This window comes from Neodiprion virginianus, chromosome 1, assembly GCF_021901495.1.
Source record: "Neodiprion virginianus isolate iyNeoVirg1 chromosome 1, iyNeoVirg1.1, whole genome shotgun sequence".
Taxonomy (NCBI): Eukaryota; Metazoa; Arthropoda; class Insecta; order Hymenoptera; family Diprionidae; genus Neodiprion; species Neodiprion virginianus.
Genome location: NC_060877.1, coordinates 3,782,499 through 3,798,080, shown reverse-complemented (window position 1 = coordinate 3,798,080; position 15,582 = coordinate 3,782,499). Strand labels below are relative to the sequence as shown.

At 41.0% G+C, this 15,582-nt stretch overlaps 2 protein-coding genes across 8 annotated transcripts; one reads left to right on the top strand and one right to left on the bottom strand.

Moving 5' to 3' along the window:
* Positions 1-138: 138 nt before the first annotated feature.
* LOC124304110 (venom acid phosphatase Acph-1-like) lies at positions 139-5,509 on the bottom strand. Its single transcript, XM_046762156.1, has 7 exons — positions 5,340-5,509; positions 3,428-3,583; positions 3,164-3,268; positions 2,469-2,734; positions 2,080-2,363; positions 1,302-1,510; positions 139-1,147 (listed from the first exon to the last, which is right to left on the bottom strand). The coding sequence occupies exons 2-7, from the start codon at positions 3,542-3,544 to the stop codon at positions 974-976; spliced, it is 1,155 nt and encodes a 384-aa protein (XP_046618112.1). The 5' UTR covers positions 3,545-3,583; positions 5,340-5,509; the 3' UTR covers positions 139-973.
* LOC124304080 (venom acid phosphatase Acph-1-like) lies at positions 2,252-15,514 on the top strand. 7 transcript variants are annotated; one of them, XM_046762121.1, is made up of 7 exons: positions 2,252-2,387; positions 13,363-13,512; positions 13,640-13,729; positions 13,820-14,033; positions 14,107-14,315; positions 14,377-14,733; positions 14,811-15,514. In XM_046762121.1, the coding sequence occupies exons 2-7, from the start codon at positions 13,432-13,434 to the stop codon at positions 15,093-15,095; spliced, it is 1,236 nt and encodes a 411-aa protein (XP_046618077.1). In that variant the 5' UTR covers positions 2,252-2,387; positions 13,363-13,431; the 3' UTR covers positions 15,096-15,514. The 7 variants fall into 7 exon arrangements, with proteins under 7 accessions (XP_046618077.1, XP_046618031.1, XP_046618049.1 ...); XM_046762075.1 differs by lacking the exon at positions 2,252-2,387 and adding an exon at positions 12,709-12,800; XM_046762093.1 differs by lacking the exon at positions 2,252-2,387 and adding an exon at positions 12,810-12,956.
* Positions 15,515-15,582: the final 68 nt, after the last annotated feature.

The following is a 15,582-nucleotide window of genomic DNA, read 5'->3' as shown; positions in this document are numbered from 1 at the left end:
AACGACGAAAACGCGAACGGTGGCTAAATTTTCGAAATAATTGTAATACATATCGTACGCGAAAATTGACGACAAGATCGTAGTCTCCTGGAATGAAAAGTGAGAAGGTAGTCAGGGTAAATAAACAAACACAAATTGCAATTCAGAATTCAATATATTTATTATAAATGAAACTGAGTGCGTATCAACGAATACGTAATTGTTTTTACGTATTTCCATATCTACTATGTGTATGTACAAATAAAATAATATTAGAATGTATATTAAATAAATAAACAATTGCGTGGTAGGCAGGTGTATTATTAAATGTACAACAAGGCAGAGAATACTGAGAAAAAAAATTATAAGAAAAGTTAGATTTCGTTAATACGAAGAGCAACAAGAACGGTACAATAAACAAAAAAAAAAAAAAAAAACAAGATCAACAACAACAACAACAACAACAACATCGGACCATTGTCAATTCTATAGGTATGATTCACACATGTACAGCTTTACACGCGTTGTACGCGCGTCCATTGTGACAGGTGCATTTTAAACGGAGTAAAAATTATTTTCCGCAAGACATGCGAAGCGTTTCCACTCTTATATTTTATCGCAGATAAACCTGCACGTCATCTCGGTATCGATATTGAAAATAAAAACAGATAACAAAAAAATTTCCAATTGGTTGAAATCTTACGATGGATATATTCATGAAAAGGTTTTTATACCGCGGACGACGGGAGTGATACGTTTCTATGCTGTAGAATGAACTTATCCGTAATCGTGCGTGCGTATAAATAAAATTAGACGAAAAAGAAGAAAAAAGAAAAATCACCACACCCTGCAGCATCGCGTCTAACGATACGCGGCGTGTCTGCCGCACGCGCGAATCAATCAACGATATGTATATTTTTATTCTTTTTTTCAAAGACCGCACCACGATCATATATAACGAAACCATCTCTCTTATCTCTTCTACCTAATTTCATCACAGCGTATTGCTCAGCGCCTGGGGAGCGCCCTTCTTTACGCATATCAAGTCGGAATCAGAGGGGATAACGGGCTGCATTATCTCCAGAAACTGATCCAGAGGACAGAGTTCTTCGCATCCAGGTATCCTCTTCGTTACGAAGGTCTGAGGTATTCCGAGGTAGTGGAGAACCTGAGGAAGAATCAATCGGTGATTTTTCAATCGCACAGTGCCAGCAACGTAAACTTTCCTCATCTCGCGTATTCCCTCCACTTCGACTTTGACGGGGGTCTAAATTAGCCATTTCGGTACGTAGATGCTAAGAAAAATCGCTAAACTCTCTCACCTTGACAAAGTACTCGTTCTTCTTCTCCCAAAGCTCGACGACAATGCCGCTCGAATACTGGGGAACGTGGGGTTCGTATACTCCGAGTGTGTTCAAAACTGCACCGATGTTCGTCTCGTGGCAGCTGTAAAGGTAAATCTTACGATCGGCAGGCGTAGTTCCGCTCCTAACTGCGGACATGTCCTCTGAGATCTTTCGCACCAATGGACCTGACGAGGGAAACAATTGTTGAACGATTGTTCGTAAGGCTCGGGTCGACATGGCCGGTTAATCTTTGCGCAAACGTGATGAGATACCGATTGTCTACCTGATGCTCGTCACGCGAACAATAACTTTACAGATTTGTTGTTATTGAGCATATGGCGCAATGTTAATTCTACGATAAGGAACATTGCTTTCAGACAAACATATTTACTCTTGGCTTTTATTGTTTAGTCCGCGGTCTCGGATTGAACCGGTTTTATCATTCGTTCAACAAGCGCAACTGCGGTGCATGTGCAGCCCGTATTAAACTGGCTCGGTTCTCAATTCAATATTTAACCGTGTGTGCGTGTGTTTGTCTGTCTATATATACCGGTACAACGTCACTGTATTCAATCAAAACGCGCGTATCAATTTCTACAGAAATTTAATTATATTTGCTTCGACAAAGTTTGGCAATAACGACGCGATACGAATTATCTCTTCCGAAATAATCACTCCTCGTGAATGTGAATGTGAATTGCCACGTGTAATTTAGCAATTACCGCGTATTGCACGGTAATTTAACCAAACTCACCTCCGTTCAATTTCTTGAGGTTGTTGGTAAAAGAGGCACTCTCGTATTGAACGGTAGCTGCTTCGTACAATTGACCATCTGGGTAAATCTCTTTGGTCCATTCCGGCAACACCAAATTCGCGGCCATCTGGGCGGTAAATATGTGGTAAAAGTCGTAGAGGTCGAAAGCGGACGTCACAGGCCTTCCGCTGTGGGTTTCGATATAAGCAGCGAGTGCGCTGTACTTGGCGAATTTTCTAACGATCTCAGGATTATTCTTGACCCGTTCGAACTCAGCCGCGAACCTGGAATAGGAAAAACGTCACCGGGTGAGTAACGAGGATAACAAAATGACATTGTTCTCTCCCTCCGTTACGAAAGATCGTCCAGATCTTAATTAAGTTACTGACTTCGGACACTCGTCGGAGAGCAGAAGGATGTCCTCGTAGGAGCGCTTGTAGGTCGTCGGTATCGGTTGCCAGAAAAGCTGGCTGTTCCATCGCTGGATCGGCGCCGGCGGGAAAAGCCCACTCAGGACCAATTGAAGGGACATTTTCGTCCTGTCGTAGTACGTGCTGCGAGCCTCGACCATCGAGGGCACCCAAATGGGTCCGAGGAAATCACCGTAGCGAGCTTTAAGCTCGAGACCCAGCTGATATTCGCGCATTTTTCCAGCCTACGAAGAGTTGAAAACACCGGGAAAACTTTTTAATCGAGAGACTTTACACACCACCAGTGAACAGTGGCAGGCGGATCTGCCTGTTCAACTTCATTCTACGAACGTGTCACGAATTTCTTTGATAAAATCTTATATACCGGATTCGAATAAATTCTCTACGTCTATTACACCGACGTTATTTATTAACTCTGATTCTAATCGGATACCGCGATGTAACTTTACTCGTTTGTTCGGTAGTGACGGAAAAGGAAGATGGTACGAAAGAAGGAGGAACGAAGATTTCGTACAAATTTATGCAGACTTTTATGGGAAAGAATTTTTCCAAGTATGTTAATTCGAGATTTTGGACCATTACCGAATAACTTTGAGACTCGGTAGAACATTTATACACCTACCGTTATATTATTTTGATCGTATAATACTCACGTTGGTAAGACCTCCTCGACCTTCCGGGTAGAACGTTTCGTTTATGAACGGATCCGTGGGATAAGTTTCTAACGGGTCAGGAGCTCGGTCGCCGTGTCGAAAAACCTTGACAAAATAATGAAATTATCAGTTAATTATACAGTAGCCGAAATATATTGTAAGAGATATTGGAATTGACGATTATGTTGCTCGTGATAAAATAATCACTTTCGTTTATCTTATATCGTTTGTCAATTTTTTATTTATTTCACTGTTCTTACTTACGACATTGACTAGTCTCAGCACTGGCTCATCATTCTTGGCGCCAACGTGATCGGCACCGATTGTTGAAAAGGCCAAGACAATCGGGAGTAGGGTCATTGTCAGGAGTTTCTTGCCCATGGCGATGACGTGCGGAGTCTTATACAGTTGCGGATTTATCTGTGCGATAAAATACTTTATTATTTGCCACTCGAAGTATAAATGCAACCGTTATCCGCCACAGGCTACTCTCTGAGAACCGTATCACGCGATCACATCACTAAACGCCTCTGAATGTTGTCCATAGTTGACGCAGAACGAAAATGCCTGCCTACGAATCAATTGACTTGCCAAATTACTGCAGGATTACTTGAACCAGAACGTATACGGTACAAGGCTATGACCAAACGCGATTTTACGACACGATAAATTTTGGTTCGCTAAGTATTCGCACCTTCGCCTCGCCAAACTTTAATTAACGGACTGTTGCGATTTCTGTTTTTTTTTTTTTTTCTTTATTTTTCTTCCTTATTTTGCATACTTTTTTTTCTTAGTCCTGATACTCCTGATACGGGTCAGTGATCAAACCGTATTAGCAGAAACACGTCGCGTTATGTAAATCTGCAAGCGGTTAAACGACCGTGTACGAGCGATCAAGCTAGGAATTGAGTAATCGGCTTGGAATTTTCAGTACGTATGCATTAACGCGAATGTGTCACACAGATGCATAAACGCTCGCACACAGGCGAATAAGACGAAATCGCGCTGTCTTTCTCGCCTACGTATAACAACCATAAATAGAACTGATTTTCCTTGAAAATCTCTCCGCACCGCGCGTGTCGCTACAGCAACCAGACAGATTGCGTTGTTTTATGCACCGATCAAGCTCATAAGTCAAACGTATGACCGTTCGCAGCTTCGGATTCTATCATTGCGATGCTGTATTCGTTTGCAATATTCCAGGCGGTCCGACCGCTTTGACGAAGTCCGAACTCAGATCTATCAAGCAATATGTACGTATCACGCGTGTAACGAACGTGTGTAAAATACACACAGCACTGCTGAAATGACACGTGTTAATTACTTCCACGTGATATTTGTCTGCGCGTGTGTGTGTGTGTGTGTGTGAAAATTTAGTCGAGCTAAATTACCATCAACTAAACCTTTAAAAGATCTCGTCGTTCTTTATTGAAACTAGTCTTAATCGGTACAATTTTCTAGCCATTAAATGACTGGTGTTGTTTCGTTGATGCTTTTTCTCTGTCTATTGTTGCATAATCGGAGCACGCACGTTGCAGCGAATGCGTCGACAATAAGTCAATACGATGGTATCAGACATTGATCGTCGATATTTGAATAGATCGCTATCCAGGCGTACAAGTATTTGTACCTAATACATGATTTTTCCAGCCGGAAGTCAAATTTATTCGGATGTGTAAAATTTGATTCGAATTACCAGTAAAATTTTATCCTATCGAACAAACGTGCTCGTTAATGTCAGATAAATTATCTCATGCATAATTGTAATGATATTCATTCGTACCAAACATGTTTAAACGGCTATTCTTCGGACATTAATCAATCGACTCTGTTATTTATAAGCGCAAAATTACTGTGATGATCTCGATCGAGTTGTTGCGGATAAAAACTTGATCAACAGGGTCTTTGCAGTAAGAAAATTTGATATGCTTATTGATCAGAGAAACCCAAAATAAAATTCCGTCACATCTCTTCTTCTCTAAATTGAATAAAATTCGACAAAAAAAAAACAGCAGGTTTGAAACTACATCAATAATGAAATCGCCTATCGTAAGGTGTATCTGTATATTGCGAAATCGGTATAATTGAATTTCTCGTAACAATCTGACGGTGCGTTAGATGCAAATACGACGATTGATAAAAATGAGAAAAAAATTCAAATGCGAAACTGACGCACCTGATCGTCGCGTCGACGAACGGACGGTACGAAACGTCGACGGGCTTCGACGGGGACGGAGCTTGCCTGGCAGGTGGGATGCCGACGCAGACGATGACTTTCTCTGGCGGTGGTGCGGTGGAAGCTCGGACTTTCGGTGCGACGACTCCGATGTTATAGCAGCCGTTATCAGCTCCGGCGGATTGCCGAAGACCGTTCGTTCCATGCGTTCGAATCCCCACCCGCCCCCGTCCGTCCAATGTCCATCACCCGGCTTCCATCCGCCGTTTCTCCCTCCTCCACCCCCGTTTCGCACGCGATACAAAACCCGGCCGGAACGGCGTCAAACGAGGCGAAGATTTTCAAATATCTCGAAGATTTGTTCGTTCGAGATCGCTAAATTGATTAACATTATTTTTTTCCTTCCTTCGCGACGACGTTTGTCGTTGGAATTCTTAAGTCTTTAACGTACGGCTTAATGAACTAATAATGAACGGAATAGAAAATAGGCGTCAGTCGCGTCGTGGAAGATTATTTTCCGAATAAAATACGCCTTCGTATCTGCCAGACTTTGAACCATTCCGAAACGAAGCATTATACAGATATATCAACTTTCGCTAATTTTTCAGGACATTTACGAATCTCAAGAGCATACTAATTTTATCGACGCACCCCAATGCGCGACTATTCTGCAGTTATAAAATTACTAAATAACATCGAATTGCGGCGAACGAAACTACTCAATTGCCGAAGGCACATCTAAAGGTATCCCCGCCAACGTTTCTTCTGGCTCGATTAACGTCAATGCCGTTCATGCCCAATTATGATTTCAGGTATTGATTCAATCCCAAGAACGACGCAAACGCGACTTGTTTTCGTCGACGATTCGTACATCTTGGAAAACCCGCGTGAAGACCGTGTTGTAAAAAAAAAAAAGGAAAAGGAAAAAGGAACCCCACGAATCGAACACTTCATTCGTAGCCATCGAATCGTGAAAATAGCTTATTGTACCACGCGTACGTGTCTTTTGTTTACAATTACTTCGCTTTAACACAGAGATAGAGGAGCGAATGCTTTCGAATACCTTGCCAAGAGTTTTCTGACGATAACGATAATATTTAGCCAGAGCCGATCATTTTCACCGTTACATCGTATCGTTAATAAAGGCAGAGGATAGAGTTTCGTGCCATGGTTTATCATGCTGGTTTTCCCCGGCATCGTCAGTCATATAATAAGACAGAACTCCGACGAATTAGCCATGATCGGACGGTTCTTAACGTCGTTGGAAGGCGACGTAATCAGTCGAGAATCGGCGATACCTTCGTAAGAAAAAAAGGAGGGATAGAGAGGATTGCAGAAGACTGAGTACTTCTGTAGAGGAAAAACCTAAATTTCGCCGTATTTTATCGCGGGAATACCTGCGCAGGTTGATTCTCTTTACCCGTCACGTCCTTAACGTAACTGGTAACACGATCGTCACAGTCGAAGGTTGTCACGTTCCATGAATTTCAAATCATTCGTTAATTGCTTTTCGATCATGGTATGTAGTTGGGTTCTATTTACGACTATCCCCCAGTCACGTGTTAGTCACGCCGTTGCTCATTACAGCACGAGTATAGATAGTTCTTTTAGTTCTTGTTTACACCATGTAAATAATACTTCACGACGAACTTTATCATTGTCCCCGTGCCGTTCACCCAGCCGACTAACCATATAGAAATATATATATACCTGTGTGTTAAACATTCGACATACGAGTACATCAGTGAAAAATAAGAACAAGGGTCGGAGCTAGTGGCCATGATTTGACGAGCCATTCGCCCATCGATACGTGTCAGTAGGTCACTATCGCATTGTCGATACACGTTACAAATAGCTTATTTTTAAGGCAATCTGAACTATAGGTGCGAATCTTGCATGTTGTGAGAGAAAATTTTGAAGGCTATGCTTTGCAAGGCGAGATGAAATCGTAATTTCCGAATTGGGTTAACGAAATGGAATAAGGGAAGCGGCGATTTTTGGTCATGTCGTGTAATGGCGAACAAATTTAATTGATCAACGATTGTCGTGAATCTATAATTAAGAACTCTGTTTTTCGTACAGGACAAACCAACTGAAACGTTGAACAATGTCTTTCAAGCAATCATCCAATAGATCAGCCCCGTTTCAATACTAGTTTAACACTTGAATGCGTGAAGTAGAAACAACGGCCCTTCAATATAGCTTCGCTCTGACCCTTCATTATATGTGTACAATACACGCGTGTTCCAGTCTAAATAAATAGACTCCAAAGTTACAAAGTAAATAACATTATATTGTAACGTTTGCTATACAAACATCAAGTCAAGCGTCTAAAATGTGGCCGTTATGATGATGATGATCATCATCATCCTAATGATCATTGAGCAATATCTTATCGCAAAAAATAAACTAATTGACGTCATTACATTTTTGGTAAATATTCGGCCTTGTTAGATACTATTTTAGAGAAAATGTAAATGTCGTGAAATCAGCGGTTGCCACTCACCACGCGGTTATTAATTGACAATTATTATTGACAAACAAATACGCACACACGTATACGCATTATCTGAGAAACGGACTATTACTTTTAAACACTCAACAACGATAAAGTAGGAGGTCAGCGAAGAACTGCGTGACATTTTATATGTGTGAGTAAAAAACTGACTGGTGGGATTGAACTAGTTATTTAAAAAAAGAAAACGACTTCGCCGATGTGGTCCGGAAATCATGAGTCTTGTAACTCTTTATTTAGCCAATTCTGTTTATAGCCGTATTGTGGAAATTTATTATCTTGTCGAAGAATCGTGTTTAGCAAAATTTTTCCCGACGCAATTAAACGGACTGGATGTTTTTTTTTTTAGTAACAAATACAAACACGGAAAAACCTATCGAAGATTTTTTTCTCACACATTTTTTTTCAGAGGAAGCAAAATATGAATACAGTGTATAGAAATTTTTGTGTAAATTATCACGATTACGTTCTCACATCAGAAAAGTCAAAGAAATTAATATGCAAGTTATAAAACAACCAGTTTCGGTTTATTTCGTTTTGAAATATATTTTTGAAAATTAATAATAGTTACGTCGAGGATGGAGATAAGCCGAAAAAAAAACCGGATTTCTCCGTGAAATTACGCCACAAGATTAAACGACGACTATAATTAATTTAATTCGATCTCGAGACGTTACGCGATATACAGATATTTATAACTTAATCACTGTGGATCGTGGCAAGAATTGCCAGGCCGTTAAATCAGGTTTTTCAATTCTGGAAATATGCGCTGCTCACATGACACGGAAAATTAAATCGAATTTCGTGACGTGAGAAATTTCCTTGATGGTTGGAGACAAATATTTTAAAACGGGATGATTTTCTCCAGGGACTCTCAGACGCTGAGTATATTATGCAATATTATGCAATAAATTAAATTATCGCAACGTGCTGAACGTGCAAAGAACGAGCTACGAACGAGCTGTTCTGGGGATATACTCGTTGCGAGAAGAGCTCAGAAATTCCCAGGGTTATTCCGGCACTCGTGACGTCAAAGAAAAGGAGGAAATTACAACGATTCAGTATTCGCCATAATTTTCACGTGCACCAGGCTAATGATGTCAGGTACCTGGTAATCGGTCGCAAACGCGAAGCGAACTTCTTCGTCCGCTTCTGAAAAGGCGGGAGAAGAATTTTGTGCCGAACATGCAAACTCATGCGACGTTTGCCAAATAAATTTTTTTGATCATTTCTGCTTGTTGCATTTTTGTTTCCTTCTATTTTTTTTTTTTTTTTATTCTGCACAACAGCATCGTTATCTCATCGCCTCGTTAACGAACTTCGAGTCGAGAGAGTGAGAAAAAGAAAATTGTGTCTGTTAAAGGAGTTTTACACCGTAGAAATTTCAACTTGCAAACACTTTTATCTGTGAATTTGTTATTCGACCAGCTGCATGAATTTCAGGCTGATCGTGCCCCGCGTAATGATCTCATGCCGTATGTATACATGTATACATATATCCCAGCCAGTTTGCAAATGAACTTGGCTTTGCCGACAGTGCAGTGCAGTATAATTGCATATATTTCGTAGCGAGTACTCTGCTGTTATATTACACAGGCCTACGAAATATAACTTATAATTTCCCCCTTAGGTAATAATGCTTTTTTTAACTTATTTACGCATATTGAATTGAAACGTAGCGCTAGTTTTTTTACAGCACGTCGAGATTTATTTTTAGACATGATACGCATATTTACAGATTTTTGAACAATTTTTATGAAAAAAAATTAACGTGAATATAAACCTGAATGTTTAGGTATAAAGTGAACAGCTTTAGTTTTAAACAAGACTTAAGAGACCACATAAATCAAAAATACTTGTAATATCTTTGTCTACTTTCTTCGAAATTCTTGTCCAATCTTTTTCTCTTGTACTTACGTAGCTCTAAATATGCTAAAATCACCATAAACAACAACTAGCGAGGGTGGATGAATATTTAAATATCAACACTACCATTGATACATATAATTGACACAAAAACTGGAAGTTAAGTCTGGTAGTGCTCAGAAAACGGAAAGAAAAAATTCTCAGATAATTTACGGGACAGATTTTCCAAAATATTTTCTTCACAGATTCGTACCTAATACCTACCGAAATTGCTACTCAGTTTTGTGGGGGAAAAACTATCGCAGGCCTGTGTTATCAGCTCGATTGGCAAACCGGATTATTGGAGCTTCGTTACCATTTCCTATCTACGACTCATTCTTCCGATACAAATTTCAATATTGGAATTTTTCTTTCTTGCGATCGGTTATCTGCGAAACTTTGCAATATATTTACCTTTCTCTAGGGCAAAATTTCTTTTCCGGGTCACATATCTGTGTCAAGTATCGCTTCTGACCTATTTGCGCATTCAGTGATGCAGTCTGATAAAATTTTGAAATGGGAAACTGATGTCTCGTTGCGTACGATTATTCACGCAGATAAATTATCTGCTCTTACTTGAGATAGAATTCCTCGAATAGCGGTATTTTGTTTCTAGAAAATTTTATCATTTCTAAAATGCAATAAATATCACAGGCACTAAGTCGGTGTCTGGTCCTCGTGATACTTATTTTCGGTTATTCACTATCGGCAATTGCAGAGATAATTGCGTGTTATACGGGAATGACAATTTGCCAGATCATTGGTTCGCTTGTACACATGTAGTGTCATAAAACACTACTGATAAACAACAAACAGCAACGAGTCTCGCGGAGTGGCGTAGACCATCCTTCAAATTACTGTTTCTTTTTTCTTCCCCTCGACATGCGAAGCCGCAGTTCGGGAAATATAATCACAGTTTTTAGTGATCTTTGACACGCGTTAAACAACTTGCGTACATTATGATGTTTTTGTATCCGCGTTTCGCTTTCACTAAGGCACATGTCTACCATACTTCAGAAACGTGATCGCGCAGCCACCGCGGCTAAGATCAAAAGCCCCCTTATTAAACCAAGTTCGAATTTTCCCAATCTGCAGTTTCGTGACTCTCGACAGCCGATGAAACCGGGTCAGGCGATTTCGTAAGGTGCTGTAATCAGCACATGCGTGAAGGTTAAGAAATCGAAGAAATTCGTATGCCAGCTGAAGCGACATGCGTAAATGAAAAACACCGCGTTGGGTTATCCTCGATTCTCCATTGCCGTGTTTTTCACCTCTCTTTATTTTCTTAACACATGTAAATTTCCACTAAATTGCCACGGATACATTGTGCACAGTGGACGTATTTTCAATATTAACGATTTAAACCAAGCATGTACAGTCTAGTTCTTCTGCCAATTTTTTCTCCCACAATATTTATCGACGCGTATAATTTATGGTAAATATATAAAATTGTAGATAAGTAAAATCGCACAATATTTACACAGCTTCGATTTTAACCTTGGTCTAATTATAGATGTTGGAATTCAATTTTTTCTTACATAAAAAGTATAAGCAGGTTACATTTCAATAACAATTTCTTTAGAACGGAATTATTTTTAACAGAGTACAATTTTTACGGTATACTTATTCCGTAGACTAAGATTGAAAAAATCTGTGCACGAAACTTTTTTCTTTCTTTCCTACAACAGAGCGATTTCTACTGTCAAAAATCGTTGTCCCTAACAATTACCGAATGATTTTCTCGATAACTGTTATAAATTGTCTATAAATAATCAGGGTCGAAGATGAGGATAAAAATGAAGAAAATGTCAAACGAGGATGAGATTTACCTCGGGATAATTAGCGGGAGATATTAATCAGATATATGTAATTAGAGGCGTGTAAATGCGGACGTGTTTATTCGTTACGTAACGCAGCCGCACGTGCTTGGCGTCTCGTTCTACACGCTATTACCGGATTGTGTAAGAAATTTGAAACGTGACCCTATCTCGATCTGTCCCCGCGCCATTCTCCCATACGTCCGCATCAGATACGTGTCATTAACAACGTTGTACATCGCACACGCATGCATAACGCGGCGACTTATCGAATCCTAGCGTCAAACGATAAGTATCGACGCCTTGGCCGAACACGAACTTGTCACGCGTCGACGTAGGCGCGGCTGCATGGGCATCAGGCGCTGGCCTATCCGTCTTTCGAAAGCGGCGACGAGCCCCGTTCAGCCCCGTCTCGCGAATCGGAGTCTATAATTATGATGAAATACCACCCGACTCGAGACGCGATAAGGAATTTCCGTTTGCAACATTGGAAATAGTTTCACTTGCACAATGTCGAGCGTTCACCGATTGGATGCTGACGTCTTTTCAGCCTCATCGCGCGGTTCACGATGAATGATAAGAGCCGTTTCAGAGGGAAAAGCGAATGAATGGTATGGCAGTAGTGAATCCCGGTTCAAAGATGATTCGTACATTTTTAACAGCGACTTTTTTTCACACCGACCGACGCGATGAGAGACGGTTATGGATATTCGACTGGCGGAATAGATACTGTTTTGCAACTGTATTGCGAAATTGAAATTCTTTATTTGGCTTATCTTAGGCATTATCGATACCCCCTGTAATTTGGATTATCTGAACAGCATTTCTTTAATTATTGTACCAATTCATGCGTGACGACTATTTTATCGTAATCGTATACTGGAGTCGAAGGGAATCTTTCTTTTTTTTTTTCTTTCCCAAACTGGAAACAATATGTACGGCAAACTCCATAGTTTTTTTTTTCTTCCTGTGAATGGGCGTTTTTATTATTGCACACATAACCGTGAAAAATCGCTAATAAGTTGGATAATTTTTTTTTTGTCAGTAAAAACGCACCTGTAATATTCAACGATATGGCAGTAATTATGTTACGGAAATAATAGTTTGCCATTGATGATATTTATAGACCTGTGCTATTCGATGGCAGACTATTCATACTTCAACCAGACACAAGTGTTACTGGAAGGCGAAAAGGGATCCTAATAAGTCTCTAATAACACTTGTGTCAGTATGAAGCAGAAAACACTTCGCTCAAAGTTAGCTTTCTGAAAAAAGCATTATGCGAAAAATTATCACATTGCGATACGGAACATGTGTGTATACCTAGAATTAAATAACGATTGTTAAATTGACGTCGACCGTTTCCGTACACGGCGTTCAGTAAGTGTTGTTGGTTATGGAGCGAGTGAGTCTCAATTAATGAGCTCTGTTCTTCGAGTGATACGCTAATGTCACTTTCATTGAGTACATAACTGTTCAATTTTTTTCTCATCACGCATCACGCAGTAAAACATGTTGAATGCATGCATGATCTTTGAGAATAGTGCGTTATTGAGATAAGTTTACATGTACAAAGAAGAACAGCGCTCAAGTGTTGGTTGACATACGTTAGATACATCTAACTCCGAACAGGTGATGCAGTTCAACTTGCAGTGACCCTGTGCGAAGACCGATAACTTTAACGTATTTCTTTCAATACCGATATGCATTTGCAATTTAAACGAGCAGCCCGTATGTCTTTTTGCTAATGAATTTTGAGATCCAACATTAATCATCCTTGTTCCAGTTTGCTGCAATTTGTGAATCCCGGCGTGAATCGTGCTTTCAATTCTCCTGCTATATACCATATTCGAAAATGTTGGACCACTACTACTGCATGTTCTTCGTCGTGGCAAAACTTGTTGCCGCTACACCGGAACTGAAGCTCGTTCATGTTGTAAGTAACGGTCTTTTACCTTGACGAATTTGCAAAGTTAAAAATAAATAATTTCTACGTTGTGAAAATAAACTACGCTGTTAAGATTCTTAAAATAAAAACATTCTGATTTCATTCTGATTTCCAGTTATTCGCTCACGCTACGGAATATCCTGTCCCGGCTTATACAGTAATAACGAATTTAACGGAGAACTCAATCCTGGACGGAATGACCAACGTAAGTAAGAGGAACATTCTGAAAATTGAATGCTATAGAAAAATTACAAAAATGGTTATTAAAATTACAGTCTTTTTCATGGCTGTACAGGAGGAGATGCTAATGACCTACGAACTCGGTGTTCGATTGCGAAAAAGATACGGCGAGTTTCTCGGTGATCTGCTCGATTCGGAAGTAACAAGGGTCCGTACGACCGACGAAGACATGTCAAAGATGTCCGCAGCGCTGGTGAACGCGGGACTTTGGCCACCAATGAAACCCCAGCGGTGGTCGGAGAGTTTGAATTGGCAGCCAGTTCCAATGGGTGAGATAAAGCCTCGTCGTTGAGAAAAATTCAACCCGTAACCTGGTCGCATTTAGGTTGTAACCGCTTCCAGATTACGTGCCGGGAGAGGAGGACGTTCTGCTGAAGGGCAAGCTCTGTCCGACCTTCGTGAAGGTGACAAACGGCGTCAGAAAGAGGGCGAGCACTCTTCTGCAGGAGGCGAAGCACGCCGAGCTGTTCTCCTTGATTGGTAACCAGACGGGTTTGGGTATACGCAACTCCGAGGACATCGCGTACCTCTACAAAAGCCTGAGAGCTCGAGTGAGTACTTCGCGTATGTAAAGTATAGAATGAAAGGAGTGAAACGAATCGAGGTGGAAAGGTGTACCGATTACAGGCCAGCCGCGGGTTGTCCTTGCCGACGTGGACTCGGGGGACATACCCGAACGGAGAAATGCGGGATGTGAAATACCTCGAGGACTCGATACTGTCAACAACGGAAGTACAGATGAAGCTGAACGGCGGTTTTCTCGTTAAAAAAATCCTCGAGGACTCGGCCGCTCAGGCTAAGGACTCGTTGACCGGGGGGAGGAAAATAATGATGTACAGCGGAGACGAGGATCTGTTAATCGGAATCATGCACGCCCTTGGAGTGTGGAAACCGCACGTGCCGAATCCGGCCGCAGCCCTGATTTTCGAATTTCTGAAGGACAGTGTGAAGCACACGTACGGAATGAGGGTAAGCTTTGGAGAGAAGCGAACATCTGCGGTGAATGGAGTGGTGGGAATGTTTCCATGTGCTTAAACACGTTTCAGGTACTCTACGACGCCGGGCCGAACAACCTTACGGTACCATTGACCATTCCCGGGTGCAACGAGAGTCGGAATGACTCCGGATGTCCGTTCGAGGACTTGATCCTGCTACTGGAGAAAATTTTGCCAGGTGACGCCGAGGAGCATGTCTTTTGTGGTCGAACCGTCAACCGCATCTCGTACGAAGAGGAAGTCGATTCCGTTCTTATTACCCTAAACGGCGGCACGAAAGCAGCTGCTGGAGCATTCGTGATTCTCTGTGTCTCGATATTTTCCAGCGCTTTATAACTCGTTCGAAATGGGATTGGTGCGAATTATTGCAAAGTGGGGTACGTGTGTGTCTGATGCGTGTGTAATCGTGCGTCGCGTCTTCGTTGCGCAATACTGAAGACCAACGCTCGTAGTGCCTGTCTGAGTTTAGTATTGATAAGAAATTACGACCATAGGCCACGGCGCAATAATATAGTTAATCTTATGTTCACTGTAAGAAGAAGAAATCAACCGATTGAATTCAACTCCTCTTCCAATTATTCCACGCGGTAATCACTTTTCCATCCCCATGTACAAAATTTAGATTTTTTCCGGAGGTGATCGCTTGACGACGATCTTATTTCGAGGAGTGACCAATAACCTGTCAATTTAATTTTGTGTAATTTAATGCCGCTCGCATTCGCGTTATTGGAAGAAATAACGAATTGTGTATATGATTCGGTTTCATCGAGGGGAGTGCTTTATAATTTAGAAATAAAGGTACAAACTTCTCAGCAATCAAGTT